This window comes from Rhea americana, unplaced genomic scaffold (assembly GCF_003343005.1).
Source record: "Rhea americana isolate MKP2758 unplaced genomic scaffold, rheAme1 scaffold_383, whole genome shotgun sequence".
In the NCBI taxonomy this organism is placed as follows: domain Eukaryota; kingdom Metazoa; phylum Chordata; class Aves; order Rheiformes; family Rheidae; genus Rhea; species Rhea americana.
Window position 1 is genome coordinate 165,886 of NW_028186516.1, and position 17,307 is coordinate 183,192.

The window sequence follows — 17,307 nt, forward strand, 5'->3', positions numbered from 1 at the left end:
TGGCATTCTTAGTCTTAGATTTGGACTCTTTTTCTCAGTCCTTTTGAATGATCTTAATAAAATTGTGCTGTAATTAATAATTTTCAATGGCTGAGGCAAATGCCAGGTTAGCTGCTTTGCAGATAGATGTTTTCTGTTTGTTTACAATACAAGTAGGAATAAATACTAGTGTTTTTCAGTCTCATTTTCGCTGAGCCATCCGTACCTGGAAGAGTTTGGTTTGTTCCTTGTGCCTGTTTAGTACTTGGCACTTTGTTATGTACCATTAGCATTTGTGACCTGTGACAAGGAATCAAGTTTGTATTTTGTTTCATTGTTAAAATTTGTAGGGAAAATAACTTTTCAAGCCTGTGTTGTCTGATTTGGATTCAGGTTTAATAAAGATGTCTAAGTAACACTTCAAAGTCTGCCCTGATTAGAAGGAAGGATTTTTTTTCTTTTTTTTTTTTAGTTCAGATTAAGTTTGAGTCCCTGTGCCAGGAGCAGGATGGAGATTAAAATGATCAACTCACTTTTACAAAATGTTTTATGACAGGAAGCCAAGTTTCTGATCGATAATCATGTCTGTATATTGAGTCAGGCCTTCTTTTGTGTGGAAGACTTCCTAAGCCAAAAGAAAAAGATGGATTCCATAAGACTGGTAGTTTTCCTTTTTTTTTTGAAGCTGAACCTTGTGTTTCTGTTTCTTTTCCCTTTTCCTATTTCCTTTTGCTCTTCTGAGCCTTCCTATGTGTAGCTTAAGGTGAAAAACCACAAAACTTTTAATTTCTTCTGCACATCAGAATGAGGAATCAGTAATGGCCTGGGATTATGCTCAGCTCTTTTGGAATTAATTCGTATGTCACATCAGTGCATGCAAATGAATGTAGGTTAGCAGCTGGAAAAGAGGTGGGTAGCACGGGAATCCCGGCACTGGGTGTCTGACACTGGTTTTGCCGCTGGCTGTTCTTTGCCAGACATGCCGGRGAGAACTGATGGGAAATTGCGGGGTGCTGTCAGCTCCAGATGTTGTTTAAACTTGAGAGGAGTTTGTTACTGTGCCAAAACTAAAGGTAGAGCAAAAGTATGTGCTTCATTGCAATGGCCTTGCTGGGGCACCGAGAGCGCGTGTGTGTGAGAAGTGTATGTGTGTGTAAAGTGTAAGTGTGTGCAAGGTGACCTTTCTTGGGTGTTTTTTCGGTCTCTTCTTCCACGGCTCTGTTCTAACAGTTATAGATAGGCTGATACAGATATGTTGATTAGACATTTGGGAGGGCACATGCGCCCTGCGCTTTGTGCAGGGCTGGTGTCGCTGAAGTGACTTGGGCACTCTGGTCTGCTTCATTTGAAAATAACCCTCATCTTAAAAGCTATGTCACAGCCTTGAAAACAAGTTAGGGTTTTTATAGCTGTGTGCCTGTTATTTAGCATTATGTAGGTGATGTCAAAGTGCCTTTGGCTCCAGAAGAGAGGTACGTTCACGAGCCTCACGCCTGTCAGTTATTAGAGAGGTTTGGCTTTGCGGATGGGCAGCCAAGGTGGGATGTAAGGTGGCAGAGCAGCGGCTGAGACTACCTAAATGAGACTGCAGTCCTGTTCCACACCCTTTCCCCTCTGCCTTTCCTACAGCCCTCTTTTCCCCTTGCTTCTTGGAACATGCCTGTATGTGCTGGTGGTCTTGCAAGCAGTCCCTTCCCCTAGCTTGGAAGTGGTTATGGTTCACCCTTTGCAGCCCAGCTTGCCAGTCGGTTCCGTGTTTGCCCATGGCGCAGAAGGCCTGCTCTGTGCTGCCGTCGGTGAGGCTCTGGTACCCTTCACACTGCCGCTGTTCTCCGGGAGCGACCTACAGGAACCGTCTCACTGAGGCCAGCAAAAAGTTCAAACATCTTAAGAGCATCTTAAGACTCATCACCAGTCCCCATTTGCTGAAAAGAACGAAAACTGAGTGGCATTTGGTGTCGCRCTATGGTAGTAGACTGACTTATTAGCTGTGCCTGGATGGGACTGATTATGCCACGTGCAGGTAGCTGAAATGTCGGCAGGGTTAATGCAGAGATTGYAGGGACTTGCAGAGAGCTGTTGGAAGGGCCTGGCCGATGTGCRAGTGGGGTGCTGCCTAGAGCCATCGATAACGAGTGCAAGGCTCAGGGATTTGGGTGGAAAGGGGACCATTAGAACATGGTTCCGAGGCACGTAAAAAAAGGAGAGAGGTTTCAGCTCTGAAATTATTTAAGTAATTTGGAAAAATGYAAGCTTTCACGTTTCCGTGATTATATGTGTGGGTTATAATTATGCCTTCTGAGGTAGGTTTACTTTGGACGTCACGATAGGTGGCTTTGATGAAAAGTGAAACGCTAAGACTTGCTGGAACCCAGCGTACTTTTTTAAAGACACCTTGTGCGTGTTTTTTTTCCTCTATATTATAGTACACACTTGTTTTCATGTATAATACTACCACTGCACTGGATGTCTGTTTGGGAGTTTTCTGGCAAATCTGGAGAGAGGGGTTTTTCCAGCTGCCTACTGATAAAGCAGTCTGCTTTATAGTCCTATTGTAAGACCTGGAAGTCATTTAAAGGATTTTAGGCATCCAGGATATAGTTGAAATGTGCAGTCCTTCAGCCTGGGTGACAGCTCTTTGGAGTCAGTTTGCTTGTAAACAGAGAGGTTGCTATTTGTCTGAAGAACACAGTTTTTTAGAAACGGAGTGAACTAAGTATCTCAAATTAGAAAACTTTTTTTCCCCAGAAGGGTGGGGAGGAGTGTCTTGAGGGGAGAGGGAAGTATCCTTCGGAGGAAGTTTCTGAAATACGGCAGCTGTTAGCTACTTTGAATGTTTTGTTACCTCTTGGGATGTTAGCTGTGAAGTGCAAGGTTTGTGGAGAAGGACCTTGCCCTGTTCATTTAGTCCCTAGAACCAAAATTCAAGTTGAACAAATGCCATGAAGAGATGGCAGCAGCAGGCTTGTGTGTATTGGATGTCATGTATTGACTTGGTTGGGATGTCAGGAGCAATGGAAGCAAAACTGTGCAGATTCTTGTGGAAGATTACTATTTTCTTAATAGTCTTTTACAAGAGGTTATCGAAGAGGCTTTGGACTTTTTGGAAATGAAAGTAGAAATGAATCCATCTTTTTTTTTTTTTTTTTTTCCTGAACTTGAGTAGATGGTTTAAGAAAGAGAAACAGTGGAACTTGCATCTATTTTTTTTTTCTAGTAATGAGGAACAACGTAAGTGAGAGGTAGCATGCTCTTTTTGTAGCAGAACTAGCGGGACATATTTCCTCTGGTTTTGGTTAGGAAGAAGATGGATCTGACAGGCTTGTCCTGAGACCTGTAGACAAAGTCCATGCAAAACAGGAAAGAATTGGAGAGTGTCAGAATGTTATAAGGGTGCGAGCGACCTTCTTGCAGGTGTCATTTATCTCTGTACAGGCTAAAAAAATACCTCGTAAATGTTTCAGTGCTTTGCAATGTGGTATTCAATGCATCTGTCAATTCTGAAATAACTGTGTGTGTTTCTCCTTATAAAATAAATGAAGACATTAGAAAGCTTTGAATTATTTAGGATAATTCCAAAACACAAACAGTTTGAATGCACTTTTCTAAACACTTTTWAAAATTGTGTAAATGTGAAGACACAAAAAGTCATCTTGGGAGTAAAGACTTTTATATGAATAAAAGTTTGGGAACTGTGAGGCAGGCTGTATGACTACATTATCAGGAACAAATCAAAGATTTGGGATGCCTTTAAATTGTGTGTGTGTGTGTTTGTTTTTTGATGGGACTGAACTCCAGTCTTCTCAAAACCAGGCTTTTAATAAAGTTTCCTAAATTACCAAACCTAAATTACCAGTCACTTTTGGAAACTTACACATACAGATGTTTGTGTGAAACCTGTTGTGCTTCTATTCCTGCAGATATTTTTCTACTTTAAAATCTCAGACTGGGTAGAATGATTTTCTTTGCAGATATTTCTAGCATTCAGTAAATGTCTCCTCATGCTATTGTTTCATAATAGCATCGAAGGGAATCTTTCTGAAATACAGCCATAGTTGATATCACAGATCTAAGAGTTTATATGTCCCTAGCACCATAGTATGTTTGCATGCCAACTGCTTAAAAACAGAAGTAACAATTTATCTTTCTTTCCAACCCTCAGGAAAAAAAAGCTAGATTTGACTGAGGGTGTTAGTTTTCATGAGTTAAATGAGTTCCTCTTAGAGAGGCGGTGGGAGGAACTTCTTGAGAGAAAGCTAACTGTTAAGGAAGAGTTCCTTTAGGAGATGGTTCTTAACAGTGCAAAGCCCAAGCTTGATGAAGGAGCTTGGTTGTTTTTTAAACGTGGAGCAATGAGTTTCCTGTCCACTTCATCGTCTCCTGGCAGTTCATTCTGTCCCGCAGGTCCAGCCCGTATGAAAATTCGTTCCTCATTACTCCCAAGCTTGCTTCCTGTGTAGTCCCTGTCAGTGTTATGAAAAGGATGCTGGCATTTCTGTAGTTAGTTTTGGTGTCTCAAATATAAGTGACATCATCTCCCTTGGACTTCAGATGGAGTAAGAAAAGCTACAGATGCAGTGATACTTTCCTTTAGGGTGTTCTCAGTACAAACATCTGTTTCAGTTTAGAGATTTTTTTTTAACTGAGTTTGTACCTGCAGATAGCAAATACAGATTTTGTCATGATATTAAATAGGTTTGTTTTTCCTCCCCGTGCAGGAATCTTTGCTTACCTGAACTACCATGTTCCCCGGACAAGACGGGAGATCCTGGAGACCCTTATCAAAGGGCTCCAGCGGCTGGAGTACAGAGGATACGATTCTGCAGGTAGTTCTCTCCAAGTTTAAACGATGATTCTCTTTGTGTGTTTATGAATGCTTTCAACTGTTGCCTACTTTTGAAGAAAACTGAAGCAACAGATTGGATGTTTCTGTGATCATGCAGTCAGACTTGTGGATTGACTTTAGATTTACAATTTTTTTAAAAACATTTCTGATGCGTATTATTCAAGCATTTGAAAATAACTGTAAGACAACAAAAGGAAAATCCATTTTTAATCTAAGGGGCTTCTAACCTTTAGTTTGAGATTCAAGTGGGGGGAAAAAAGGGCACTGAAAAAAAAAACTTCTGCATTTGTTTCTGTAAAATACCGTAACATAATTTCTGCATTTCACACTCTTTCCTCATTTTGTGGTGATAATTAGGTGTGGGAATTGATGGAGGAAATGACAAAGACTGGGAAGCTAATGCTTGTAAAATCCAGCTCATCAAACAGAAAGGGAAGGTGAAGGCTCTGGATGAAGAGGTTCACAGTATGTTTTACTCTTGATTACTTTGCCCCTTTTCCTCCCATTAAACATCTTATAATTTTATTTGTTTTGAATATCTTCTGTCTTATTCAGAAGCACTGTATTCCAGGTTATTATGTGTAAATGTAACACAGGCATAAACACACGTGCTGTGACGGACTCGGTGATTCYGTGGATGTTGTCATGAAGTCACAGAGAAGTTCTGATTTCTCAAGCCACGGGAATCACATTCTGTTAAAATAGAATTGAGCTGGAGAAAAAAGATAGATAAATATATAAATAGATATACAATTTACTCTCTATATAGAGAGAGTAAATTCGGTAACGTTTATTGTGTGTGTGTGCATATATATATGTATATATTACTATATGCATAGTAATATATATAGCGTATGTTAGTGCTGATCTCTACTGATACCTTGAATCCGTGTAATGATTTTTATTTTGTGGGGTGAGGAGTGCAGGGAGACAACTTGTGCACACCCACATTCAGAATTCCCCTTACAAATTCAGCCAGGAGATGTGGAGAGAGGCAGGCGCAAGGAAGTGTTGTGAAAGATTCACTTGTTAGAACAGTGATTCTTGGGTAAAGAGTTTCTTTCCCTCTTCTCTGCTCTGTGGTAGTTTTAGGACATGAAACTTTCTGAGTGGAAATGAAGTTGTGTATTTCAGTTGTGAACATCTTTAAATATGCATGAAAGAAAGCATTTTATTGCTTTACTGGAGCACACGGTCTTTGCTGTGATAGCTTTATACACTCGACACTTTGTTAGTGATTTGCTGATTTTATTTCCATTTTAGTATTGCAGTCTTTGTGGACCTTATTTTGAAAGCTTGATAAGACTCCATGTTGGCTTTGGGGTAGGGACAGGCCCTTAGTAATAAAAACTTCTCTCACTTTTGCCTGCAGAGCAACAGGATATGGATCTTGACATTGAGTTTGATGTACATCTTGGAATTGCACATACCCGTTGGGCTACCCATGGCGAGCCCAGTCCTATCAACAGCCACCCGCAACGCTCAGATAAGAACAACGGTAAGAATTTTTGCCTGATCAAATGTGTGTCGCTGAGCAGGAGCTGTGACAGCTCTTACAGTTTCAGGAAAGCTTATTGCCTTTTCTGATTGCTAGTGTGTAACAGAAAGGGATAATTGAARGCAGTGCCTGTGAACAGTTTATTTTAGGCTATGATACTAATCCCAGCTATGCAGAAGCCAGTGGGGCTTGGCCACTGATCTGAAGCTGTGGGCTAGGTTCTAATGAATGGCTTGCAGCAGTAGACAATCTTCTGAAGAACTGGGATTAGTGCCCCAAAGCTTCACTTAGCATATGGCCACTGGACAAGGAGGATATCAAAACACAGATTAAATTCCAAAGTAAGCATTTTCCCATCCTTTCCCTTCCCAACCATTTGATGGCAGTGGGTTGGTCTGCTCTGTGCTGTTGCAGAATGCAGCTAGGTTGGTGTGCRTGTCTGTGTAATGTCCTGGTGGGTGGCACCAGCAAAATGATAGAATGAGCGTAGTAGTTAATTACTGCTAGTAAGTGTGGGTTCCTAAATAGCCAATCATTTAAGAATCTTCAAAAACTTCACAGGATCTAATTTGTCTTAGTCCCAYCCATGTAATTATTAGCTTTTGCCATTACTTACCAACCCAAATGGAGCAGATCAGGGAARTGGCACCACAGAGTAGAACTCCTATCTTTATCCTACTAAGTATACCTTTACATACAATAAAATTGTGGACTCTGCTCTCTGTTCTAGTATTATACTGCTATCTGTATACGTAGGCCACAGGAATAGAATATTTACTGTACTACTATTTTAAGATACTTAAAACATTTGCCTGTGTCTTGGATCTGAGCAGTATATTTCTCCCTGACTCTAGAATTCATTGTTATCCACAATGGCATTATAACCAACTACAAAGACCTAAGAAAATTCTTGGTAAGTAAAACTAGAGTGTTTGTGAGAGAGAATGTATCCGGGGATATAGTGAAGTACTGCTGTATAGATTATCTAGTTGAAGTTGCGCAAGTCCTTGCACCAGGTGGCAAAACACCTGATAATTTGAGACAACTTCTGTTGGAGATCCTTTGAGATAGAATTATTGTACRTGTTTATGATACTTGCTGAGCTCAAGACAGGCCTGCAGGTTAAGGTTACATTTTGAAAGGACGGAAATTGCTATCCAAGTCACAGTGTGCTGGTGGCATCTTGCATTTTGAGGGGGGGAATCGTTCTTCTCTGGTTGAGGGCACTTGTTTTGATGATCCAGCTTTAGGAGTTGCACAGATTTTGTTTTGCTGGTTGACAGCTCTATTAGCAGAAGTAAGTAAATCTCTTCCAGACTCTCTCTCATTTTTTTCCTTCTTGAGTTGCAAACATTGCCATTGTTAAACTTGTCACTTAGCTCTGTAAGATACACATCACAGATGAATAGGGCTTCTTTGTAGGTCCTTATATCCATGCTTATATTTAAATATGCCAATTCTTTGTGTATGACATCTTTAAGAAGCTCCCTTTCCTCTCCATCCTCATGGTTAAAATTCCAGTCCAGACTTTGATCATCTTGCATCTTCGTTGCTCTTACATCCTTTTCTTTGACAGATACGCTGAGGTTACTCTCTGTCACCTTTCCTGTGTTGCTGAACTTCTTTGTGTTGTTCTCCATCTTCCTTTCTGTTCACATATCTTTTTCATGTTTTAAATTTAGATTACATTTTGGGGAAAGAGATTGCTGTCTCTAGTTACCATTTGTGCAACAAATAATAAGTATTTGATAGGGACTGATGGTGATAATGTCAGAAAATAATACCATGTTTTTTGGTTGCTTACTTTTAGGAAAGCAAAGGATATGATTTTGAGTCTGAGACCGACACGGAAAGTATTGCAAAGCTTGTCAAGTATATGTACGATAATCGTGAAAGTGATGATATTAGTTTCACCACCCTGGTGGAGAGGGTTATCCAGCAACTGGTAATATATTTTGGAAAGGGTGGGAGGAGCAGGGGATATGTAATTTTTTCTGATAGAATTGAGCATAAATATAAAAATTTTACTAGTATTTCTAAGTTGGAAAAGTGTTTCTGGAGCATTGAATCTGACCCGCAAGTCTATGCCCATCAGTGTCAGTATTGCAAGAAATCCTGTAGTGTAAACATAGGGGCTGGCTGCTTTTTAAAGGTTTTTGTTTGTTTTTGTTTTCTTGCAGTCAGTTTAATGCTTTGTCTATGGCGTGAAGGACAGTAATTTCCACTCTCCTTTAGATACATATTCTTTCTTATGTAATGTAGATATTTTCCTCCTGATTATTTACTAATGTTAAGGTTTTGGTCTCAATAGTATCTTGAGGCAGCCAGTTCTTTAAGTTGGGAGAGAACACATGCAAGATTTTTAACATTATTTTCTCTTACTGTGTGTTTGTGGGGGTTCATTTGCTTAACAAAGTCACAGTTTGAGACACTGATTTAGGAGAGTGAATTCAAAACCGCATCTGAGCTTTTACTGAAGTTTCATTGGAGCCAGTGGGACATGATCCAATTAAACTTGTGCTTAAGATCTTCCCTGAAASTGGACTTTATTTACTCTGTATAAACCTCCAGTCTGGAAGAGATGCTGACCCCTTGTGGGAACTTAATTGTAAAGCATGTTGCTTCCATCTTCCATGTGTCATTTATTATTTGCTGAATTATGCATGTGAAGAGGAATATACTTCTCTTTCCAGAACTAGCTTGTTTAGGAGACACTTTTTCAGTAATTTGTCTGGCAAAAGCTATAGTAGCTATAGGCAACAAGTTTTACTTGCAGATCTTGGTGGCAGTTTGTATTTCTCTCATTCCAGGAAGGTGCTTTTGCCCTTGTGTTCAAAAGTGTTCATTATCCCGGTCAAGCAGTTGGTACCAGGTAAGAGTAGCTATAAAAGACAACATTTTTTTCTTGCATCCCATGTGTAGTTTCTAAGCTCTTTCTTTTGACTAATTAGAAGATGATAATGTAGTGGTTGTTCTAATTAYGCTGTATATGCTGGGCTGGTGGTAGCTGTTGTTTTTCATTTTCTTTCTCCCTCCTTCCTTTTCTGTTCGTTATTAGCAGGAAACTCTAGAAGTGTTTTATCGGTTTCCTAGTGACCACTTGTGTTGCAGTTGGTCTGAAGCAGGCCAGCTCTGACCATCTGAGCATGCTTCAGGACGCTGGTTAGGAGAGCTTTTAAAAGGGATGGTTTTATTCTCCATTGCATTTGTAATTGTGGTGGCAGCATTTGGGCAAGTTTTATTTTCATTTTACTTGAATAAATTGGGAGTTAGACCAGCTTGGTTTTCAGGTGTAGTACTTCGCTTTAAAACATCAGGATCTGTTGGGAATGGCTTAGCCGTGCATGTGCCTAACACAGTTTTAACATCTCAGTGTCAGTATGTGTTTGTACATGCACCCAGTGGGCAACAGCTGTTGTGCTCTTGACTCGTGTCCATAGAATTCCAGTTACTCTTACAGAACTGACGCTAACTTGTYCTTACGTTGCGTTTATTCAGATGCTGCTGTGTTTGCAGCAACAACAATTTATCTGTGAGGCGCTTTCTCTGTTTTTAGTTCAGTTCAGTGGCTAAGACGCTGCGCCGGAGAACAGCAGTCCCTTAAGATSGAATGTTCGGATGCTGAAACTTGGGGCACTCATGGTTGTAATTTGGTGTTTTGCTTGCAGGCGAGGCAGCCCCCTGCTAATCGGAGTGCGCAGTGAGCACAAGCTCTCCACTGACCACATCCCAATACTGTACAGGACTGGTAAGTGTGAACACCRCCTTCCCAGGAGGTTCCAGTCACGCTTGGACCACTGTAAAAGCATAGTGTTTGCACAGAGCCCCAGCTGCATGCTCTCGAGTAGATATTATACCCTTTACTTTCAGCTGTAAATTAAACTATTGAAGATTTTTGAAATAAAGATGTTTTTAACCATACGTTATACCATATACCACAACTTAGTCTGCTGAGAAACCTGCTGCTTTTGCTCCCTGATATCCCTCTATACAYCAGCAGAACTAACCTCTAGTTTTAATCAAGACTTTAATGTTGTACAGTTGCAAGGAAAACGTTTCTTTGTGCAATATAGTTARACTTAGATATTTGAGTTTATGTTTGCGGCATGTTGGCATGCAATGACTTTGTTTTTTCCAAGAAAAAAGTGACTATGCTTTGCTGACTGTAGGCTTTTCACCATTACAAACCTTTTTTCTTCTGTAACAGAATGGTTTCAAAACAAAACAAAACAAAGGTAGCATGCCGGTATCCTTTGTGTGGCAATCTGTATTTAGGTTCTCTGTACATCTCCCTTGCAAGTTTGTTTTGCCACTGCAGACAGTCAGTGGCACCTTTGATCATGAGAGTGACTAAGAATTATTCTTCACCTTACTGTTGTCCGAGGAGTTGGAACCCATTCAGTTAGCGGGCACTGGATTAATTCTTTGAGCACTGCAAAGATCAAAAAGACTTTCTGTGCCACTGTGTCTTACTGCTTCCTAACAGTGCTGCTAATGATAGCAACGTATGTGAAGAACCAGTCCCAGTAAAGTTTGTCTGTGCTTATTCTTGTTTGACACTGGATAATTAGTAGTAATTCCCTAATGTGTGTATATATATATATCACTTCTCTGTTTTTGTTTTCACTGATTATCTGAAGTTATTTTTCTTTCCAATTACACTTTCAGCTGTGCAATCTATGGATCATTCTTTTGATGGAATATCCATAAAAATGGAGGAAGGTGCCTGAGAAAATATAATACTGGAAATTTGAGACAAATCCTCCCGTTCCTTAGGAAAGGAATAATAAATGAGGGAAACTTGCATTGTCTCTTTAATATGTGGTTATTGCTTTCCTGGTAGTGTAGTGAGACAAACAGGATAATCAGAATTTCTGTATCASAAGCATCTTGAGCAACACACAGGAAAATCCTCCATCAATCCACCCATCTCATCCCAAGTATTCTGACATAATGCTGAGCATGTACAAAACTGCTGATTTACTGCCGATAGTGCTGTATGCTCCCTACAGCTTTGATTACAGAATGAAACAGTAAATTACCTTTAACAAAGGCGATAGAGTGAAACCCACTGCAATTAGAAACAAGGTGATTTAAGAGCCCACTGATAATCGTAGTGCAAACATTCTCTGGAATTCCTTTAGGGTATCAAAGAGCTATGTCCTGAGTATAGTGCAGATCTCAATTGCAGCTCCTGGTAGAAGCAGTAAGATTTAGCTGAGGCTGGAACCTTTGCTCTTTTAGCGTGGCTGTATTTAATCAACTTGAAATACATGAGGCATTTATCAGRGTAAAGCATTATTAATCTCATATTAAATAATTAATTTATTTTAAGACGAACCCAACGTTTTTAAACTGATGAACTAAATTTGCAGCTGAAGCAGGAGAGAGCTTCCATGCAAGAGGAAAGGCTGTAATGCTTTGCTATTGTAAATAAATGTATTTCCAGCATCACAAGACAGTGACCTCAGACAATGCCAACCAGGGGGTGAAATCTATGTGCTTTTGCCCAAGGAGAAACAAACCTCAGCTTTATGAAAGGTGAACCCTGTTCTCTTTCTCTAGCTGGTTTGTCTGAATACAAAGATTAGGAGGGTGGGGTTTTTTCTTTTTTCTTTTTTTCTGTTGTCTTCTGTAAACACCTTTTAAAGAAATCTGAACTATAATGCTGYTCAAGTAAGTGGGAAGAATCTGTTAAGCAGAAGCTACATTAATAATCTCTGCTGTATTAGCTTTGCAGAAGGGCCRTWCGCTTGGAATTGTCRTAAAGGAGTGAGACCATATCAAAATATACTCAAAACATCCCCCTCCCCTGCAAATTTTTACCTACTYGTGTGACCTCTCAATGACATCTCCGTTTGATTATGGAAGGGAAAAGATTACTTCTGTGTTGCTTTTAAATTCTAGTAACTGGGAGTTAGGTGCTCTACAGCAACAGTCCAGTTTATCCACAGATAACGTGGTATCCGTAGATAAGATAACAGCCGTAAGTGGCTGATAGTGCTCGCTGTGCTTGTTCAACCGCTCTGTGGTAGCGATATCCATAGAGTGCAAATGTATGTGCCCTCTAAGAATATGTTCCAGTTCCAGCTCATGGTAGAATTCAGTCATACAGGAAAGCAATGCAACATAATAAAGTCAATGCGGGGAAATGTTATATTTTGAGAAACAAAATTTGCATGTTTTAATCAAGTATGGGTGCTTCTGTTGGAGAATGGCCACTAACACTCTTGCTCTGTCCTTTCTGGTTATTTTCTTTGTTTACTGACTCAATAACTAAAGTGGAGAGCCCTAAATTGTAGCTAAGTGGAACTTTCTTATTAAGTACCAACATGAAGGAAGTATTTTCTTTTTCTTTAAATTTTCACTTATAGTAGTATAAATTTAAATGTCAGCATCATAATGTGTACATCATTGAATCAGATCTGTTATCAAGTATGTGAAGTAAATTATGTTAAGGCCTATAGAGTAAATATATATAGTACAGTAACTTCAATTCTGTTGTTCTTCAGCAGTAGTCTTACATGTTTTGCTAGATAAGCTGCTTAATCACCTCATTGCCAAGGGATGTGAATTTTGTATGAGAAACAATTTTGTTCAAGGTCAGGATTGAACAGGAGGTGGTTTTGATCCTCGTCCACGTTTCTGATGAGCTTTGCCCCTGAGAAGTATTTCTCACAGTTAAATAGGAGGAGGAGGCGTAGAATGCATTGGGAAGTACAGAAGTACTTCTGAAAGGATCCCTGGTGAAATACTGACCTCCTTTTAAGGCTTAGTTGAAGTTTTTCAGAAGTTGACTTAATCCCTCTTAGTCCTGTGTCCTTCAGTACACCTAAATACTTCCCTTGCAACAGTTCAAGATTGACTGCAGTTTGCCAGTCCTATGGGCTCTGGATCAGAATGAGAAGTTTGTTTTTGATAACTCAGGAGTAACACTGAGTACTTCATCGTATATTCATGATCTGTGTGTCGGAAGACATCAATCAGCTCAGCCAGAGCAGCTTTTAGTTCGGTTACATCTGTTGGTGCTCAGTGGAACAGTGTGTTGCACAGGCTGCAGCTATGAAATAATTTCATCCAGTAATGAGAACAGTTGGCGAAGAAAGAGCTTGTTCTTTCAGAGCCTCAGGAAAGACTGTTAAAACAGGAGCACAGGAGAAGTTTATAATGATAAACAGGACAGATTCAAGTAGGAAAGTGTTAGTAAATGTGACTGCTCATAAAACAGTTCGATTTCCACCCCTTCCCCCCCAGCGGAGCCAAGCATAAGCTTTTATTGAATTTTCACAGGTGTTTTCTCTAAACTGAACTCTGCRCCCAAGATTATAACTTACAGCTCTAATTCAAAAGCACATTAAAAAAATCCAAGCAAACTGAGAAAGGGCATAATAATATGAGTGCTGTTATGTTGCCCTCCTGTTATTTTCCCTGTTAAATTTACTGTGATAAGTCACAGTGATTAAAATACTGCTTCATGTTGATACATGGCCTTGGGACCTTTGGCTGGGCCTGACATTGCAGCTGCATTCTGCATTTGGTAGTGTGCACAATACCTAATCCCCGTGTCTTCTAGGTAAAGACAAGAAGGGAAGTTGCAACCTGTCTCGTGTGGACAGTACCACCTGCCTTTTCCCTGTTGAGGAGAAAGCTGTGGAGTACTACTTTGCTTCTGATGCTAGGTAATGTTTTCCAGCATCTTTTAGTGTTTACAAAAACATATTGTTTAAATTTGAGGCCTTGAACAAGAAACTARGATGCAGTGATTTCTTTTATGAACAGTAGTAAACCGTTTGTATATGGCTATTTGCATTATTTTACAAACAGTTAACAGGTTGCCCCGTGTGGCCCAGAGTGTATTGTATCCTTGCAGAAACGGGGAGGGAGAGAGTGAGATCAGATGAGACTCTCTGTAAAAGAAATGAAAACTCACTTTGTGCTAGGGGAATTGTTCTTCTTCAGGTGTATCTGTTAAAATGATTCCAGAGATGCGTAATAGGAAACTTGGGAGAGTACTGACCTAAATTAAGAAGATAGACCGTTATTATCAGGAGAATTGTGTTGATTCTCCAGGGATGTCTGCATATGTGTAATTTCTTTATCGTTCAATCAAGACTGACTTTTGTACGAAGAGGGAGGAAGGACTAACTTCACAGCAGCCTTAGTGGAACAGTTGGACTTCAGTATGTTAGGGAAATAAGTACTTTTTTTAGAAATGTGAAAATACTGCTGTAGCTCCTTTTGTTAGTGTGTTTTGGAGAGTCTTGACACCCTTGCCCACACCATGTTCTCCTGATTTTACAGAGCTTTTCAGTGACTTGTGTAAGGTCAGAGCAAAAGCTGCTAAARTAGTGAGCTGCTGTGTTTAAATACAGCCTGCTTTGTTGTTGTAAGAGAGAGTACTGATTAAAATCTTCTGTACGATTTTAAACCCCACTGGTAATCCCAGTATTGACATTTCCAGAGTAAACTGCAGGCAGGGAAGGTATTCAATAGTACCTAGTTCTTGGAATGTTTTTAATAAGTAGATCTCAGAGCACTTYAAAAGGTGGCCAAGTTGTCCCCAGTCTCATCTATAAGATGGGGAAAATGAGATGCGGGGAGGGGGAACTGCTTATCTCTGGTAAAGACAAGAAAAGAGTCTGTATTTGTAGTTGAATGCCCTGTGTGTTAGGCCAGATTACCCCCTTCCTGACAGCCACTCGCTAGCTCCTAATAGTTAGATCATGTTGATGCACATGCTGCTTTGTCTGGGGAATTCATAGTTTCTTCTCAACATGGGAACTTAAATTAATAATGAGGTAGGTTGAAGAAATCCAGTTATGCTGGCAGTGTGGAAATGCACATCAGGATGTTCCTCTTAAGAGAAATTTAATTGAAATGAGTAACTTTCTTGAACCAATAACTGTATGTTGGATTATAGATAGAGCTGTAGCCTTCATCTTTCTATGAAGAATAATGTCTTATGGCAAATGCTGTGTGCTCTTTGTAGTGCTGTCATTGAGCATACCAACAGAGTGATTTTCCTTGAAGATGATGACGTAGCAGCTGTGGTTGATGGCCGTCTTTCCATCCACCGGATTAAGCGCACGGCAGGCGATCACCCCGGACGTGCCGTCCAAACTCTGCAGATGGAACTGCAGCAGATTATGAAGGGTAAAATCCTCTGGATGTCACCTGTGTAGATGTACATGTCCTTCCTAGAAACATAGAACAATTTAGGTTGGAAAGGACCTCTGGAGGTCACCTAATCCAGTCTTTGTGTTTAAAGCAGGTCTAAGTAGATCAGATTGCTTAGGGCCTTGTTCAGTCAAGTTTTTAGTATCTCCAAGGATGGAAATCTCACTGCCTCTGGGCCCCTGTTCCAGTGCTTGACCAGCCTTATTGTGGAAAAAAAATGTTGTATCTAACAGGAAGCTCCCACTAGCTGCTAACACCATAACAACTAGAAACATGGGCCTGAGGAGTCTATCTCCTGTTTGGAGGCRTTTGGATTTTTAAAGATTGATACCTAGCAGGCTTGCCATTCTGGATCTGACTGTTAGCTGACCCACACTCTGGGGTGTCTTGAATCTGGCTCTCGTGATTAGCTAATGCTTTGCTAGAGAATGAACTGTCAGCTTAATGAAACTTTCTAATAGTTATTTATGTGCAGGAACAAAAAGTAATCTCTGATTGGAGACTGGCCAGTTAGTGACTCTGATCCAAAGTTTTCCCTGCATACATAGCATACTGTGCAGTGATTTAAAGTATTTTCATTTGTCATCTTTTGTTGTCTTTTTTTTATAGGTAACTTCAGCTCATTTATGCAGAAGGAAATCTTTGAACAGCCAGAATCTGTCGTTAATACGATGAGAGGAAGGGTCAATTTTGATGACTACACTGGTAAATAATCCTTTATTTTGATAGCTCAAGTATCTAGTGGTTATTTGCAGAGAAGGAGGTAGATGACATGGGAAATTGAAACGTGCCTTTGTAAGACAATGAGTGTGTCTTACAGAGAGTCCTACCGTAAACACATGTTCTGGCAGAAACTTAGTGTTTGGGATGATTCTTTTGTTAAAAGAGGCTGATTGAGATCTTTATTAGCGCTAATGAGCAGTGTTTTAATTCGAGAATTTCTGCTAGCTGACCACCCTGATTTTCTCCYTGAATCTGCTTACAGTAAATCTCGGTGGGTTGAAGGATCACATTAAAGAGATTCAGAGATGTCGTCGCTTAATCCTTATTGCCTGTGGGACAAGTTACCATGCTGGAGTTGCGGTGAGTAGTCGGTCTTGATCTCCTTGTGAATTGTAGCTAGTATTGAAAAGTGGGCATAATATTGTGTGTGTTGAGCAGGTTAAGGATAAGATATTTGTACTAAGCAAATGTGTACTGATGAGTAAAGACCTTCAAACCTGCATACACCGGATTTTCAAACTACCAGCGACATCATTAGGAACTAAAAGCTGGCCAACTTGAGTGTTTGTGAAAATGTTGCTTGTGATTTTATTGCTAGGGAAAGCTTTAAAAAATAAACTTCTTAAAAGAAAACCAGCAGGGRAAGAGACATGCAGTAGCAGAATACAAATGCTGCAGTAGAGGTGTTGCCATGAGCCATACATGATCTCTTCCTTTGTGTAAACAGTTTATGCAGTGAGGGCACRTGCTTGGGATCCCTGTGCTTGCCCAGTCGAGTGAAGAGGGTTAGCTTCATCTGTTGCAGGAGTACAGACAACATGTAATTTTTTCCTATGAGGCAACCTGATTGCTGGGTAGAATGTGGTATCAGGCTGTAGATGAGGCATGTTTGGTTGTAGCTTGGCAACCCATCATGTTGCAATTAAAAGTATTCCACAACTTTGCTTAGGGATCTTTGTTTCTTTCAGAAAGTTGCAAAACCAGCTACGTTAACCGACTAACAAGGATCAAAAAAGAAGGGTTTTGTTCATCTTGGCTAACTAAGATAAAGTTAATAGTAATCAAAAAAAAAAATCACTGGCCT

At 40.0% G+C, this 17,307-nt stretch overlaps 1 protein-coding gene across 1 annotated transcript in view; it reads left to right on the forward strand.

Annotated features, from left to right (window-relative positions):
* Positions 1 to 17,307, forward strand: part of GFPT1 (glutamine--fructose-6-phosphate transaminase 1) — a 37,433-nt gene that overhangs the window by 7,501 nt on the left and 12,625 nt on the right. The window contains exons 3-13 of the mRNA XM_085313360.1: positions 4,698 to 4,805; positions 5,183 to 5,290; positions 6,198 to 6,323; positions 7,178 to 7,236; positions 8,134 to 8,268; positions 9,134 to 9,195; positions 9,992 to 10,071; positions 13,897 to 14,002; positions 15,313 to 15,476; positions 16,110 to 16,205; positions 16,486 to 16,583. Of these exons, the coding sequence (XP_085169486.1) occupies positions 4,698 to 4,805; positions 5,183 to 5,290; positions 6,198 to 6,323; positions 7,178 to 7,236; positions 8,134 to 8,268; positions 9,134 to 9,195; positions 9,992 to 10,071; positions 13,897 to 14,002; positions 15,313 to 15,476; positions 16,110 to 16,205; positions 16,486 to 16,583 (1,142 nt within the window). The remainder of the gene's footprint in view (positions 1 to 4,697; positions 4,806 to 5,182; positions 5,291 to 6,197; positions 6,324 to 7,177; positions 7,237 to 8,133; positions 8,269 to 9,133; positions 9,196 to 9,991; positions 10,072 to 13,896; positions 14,003 to 15,312; positions 15,477 to 16,109; positions 16,206 to 16,485; positions 16,584 to 17,307) is intronic.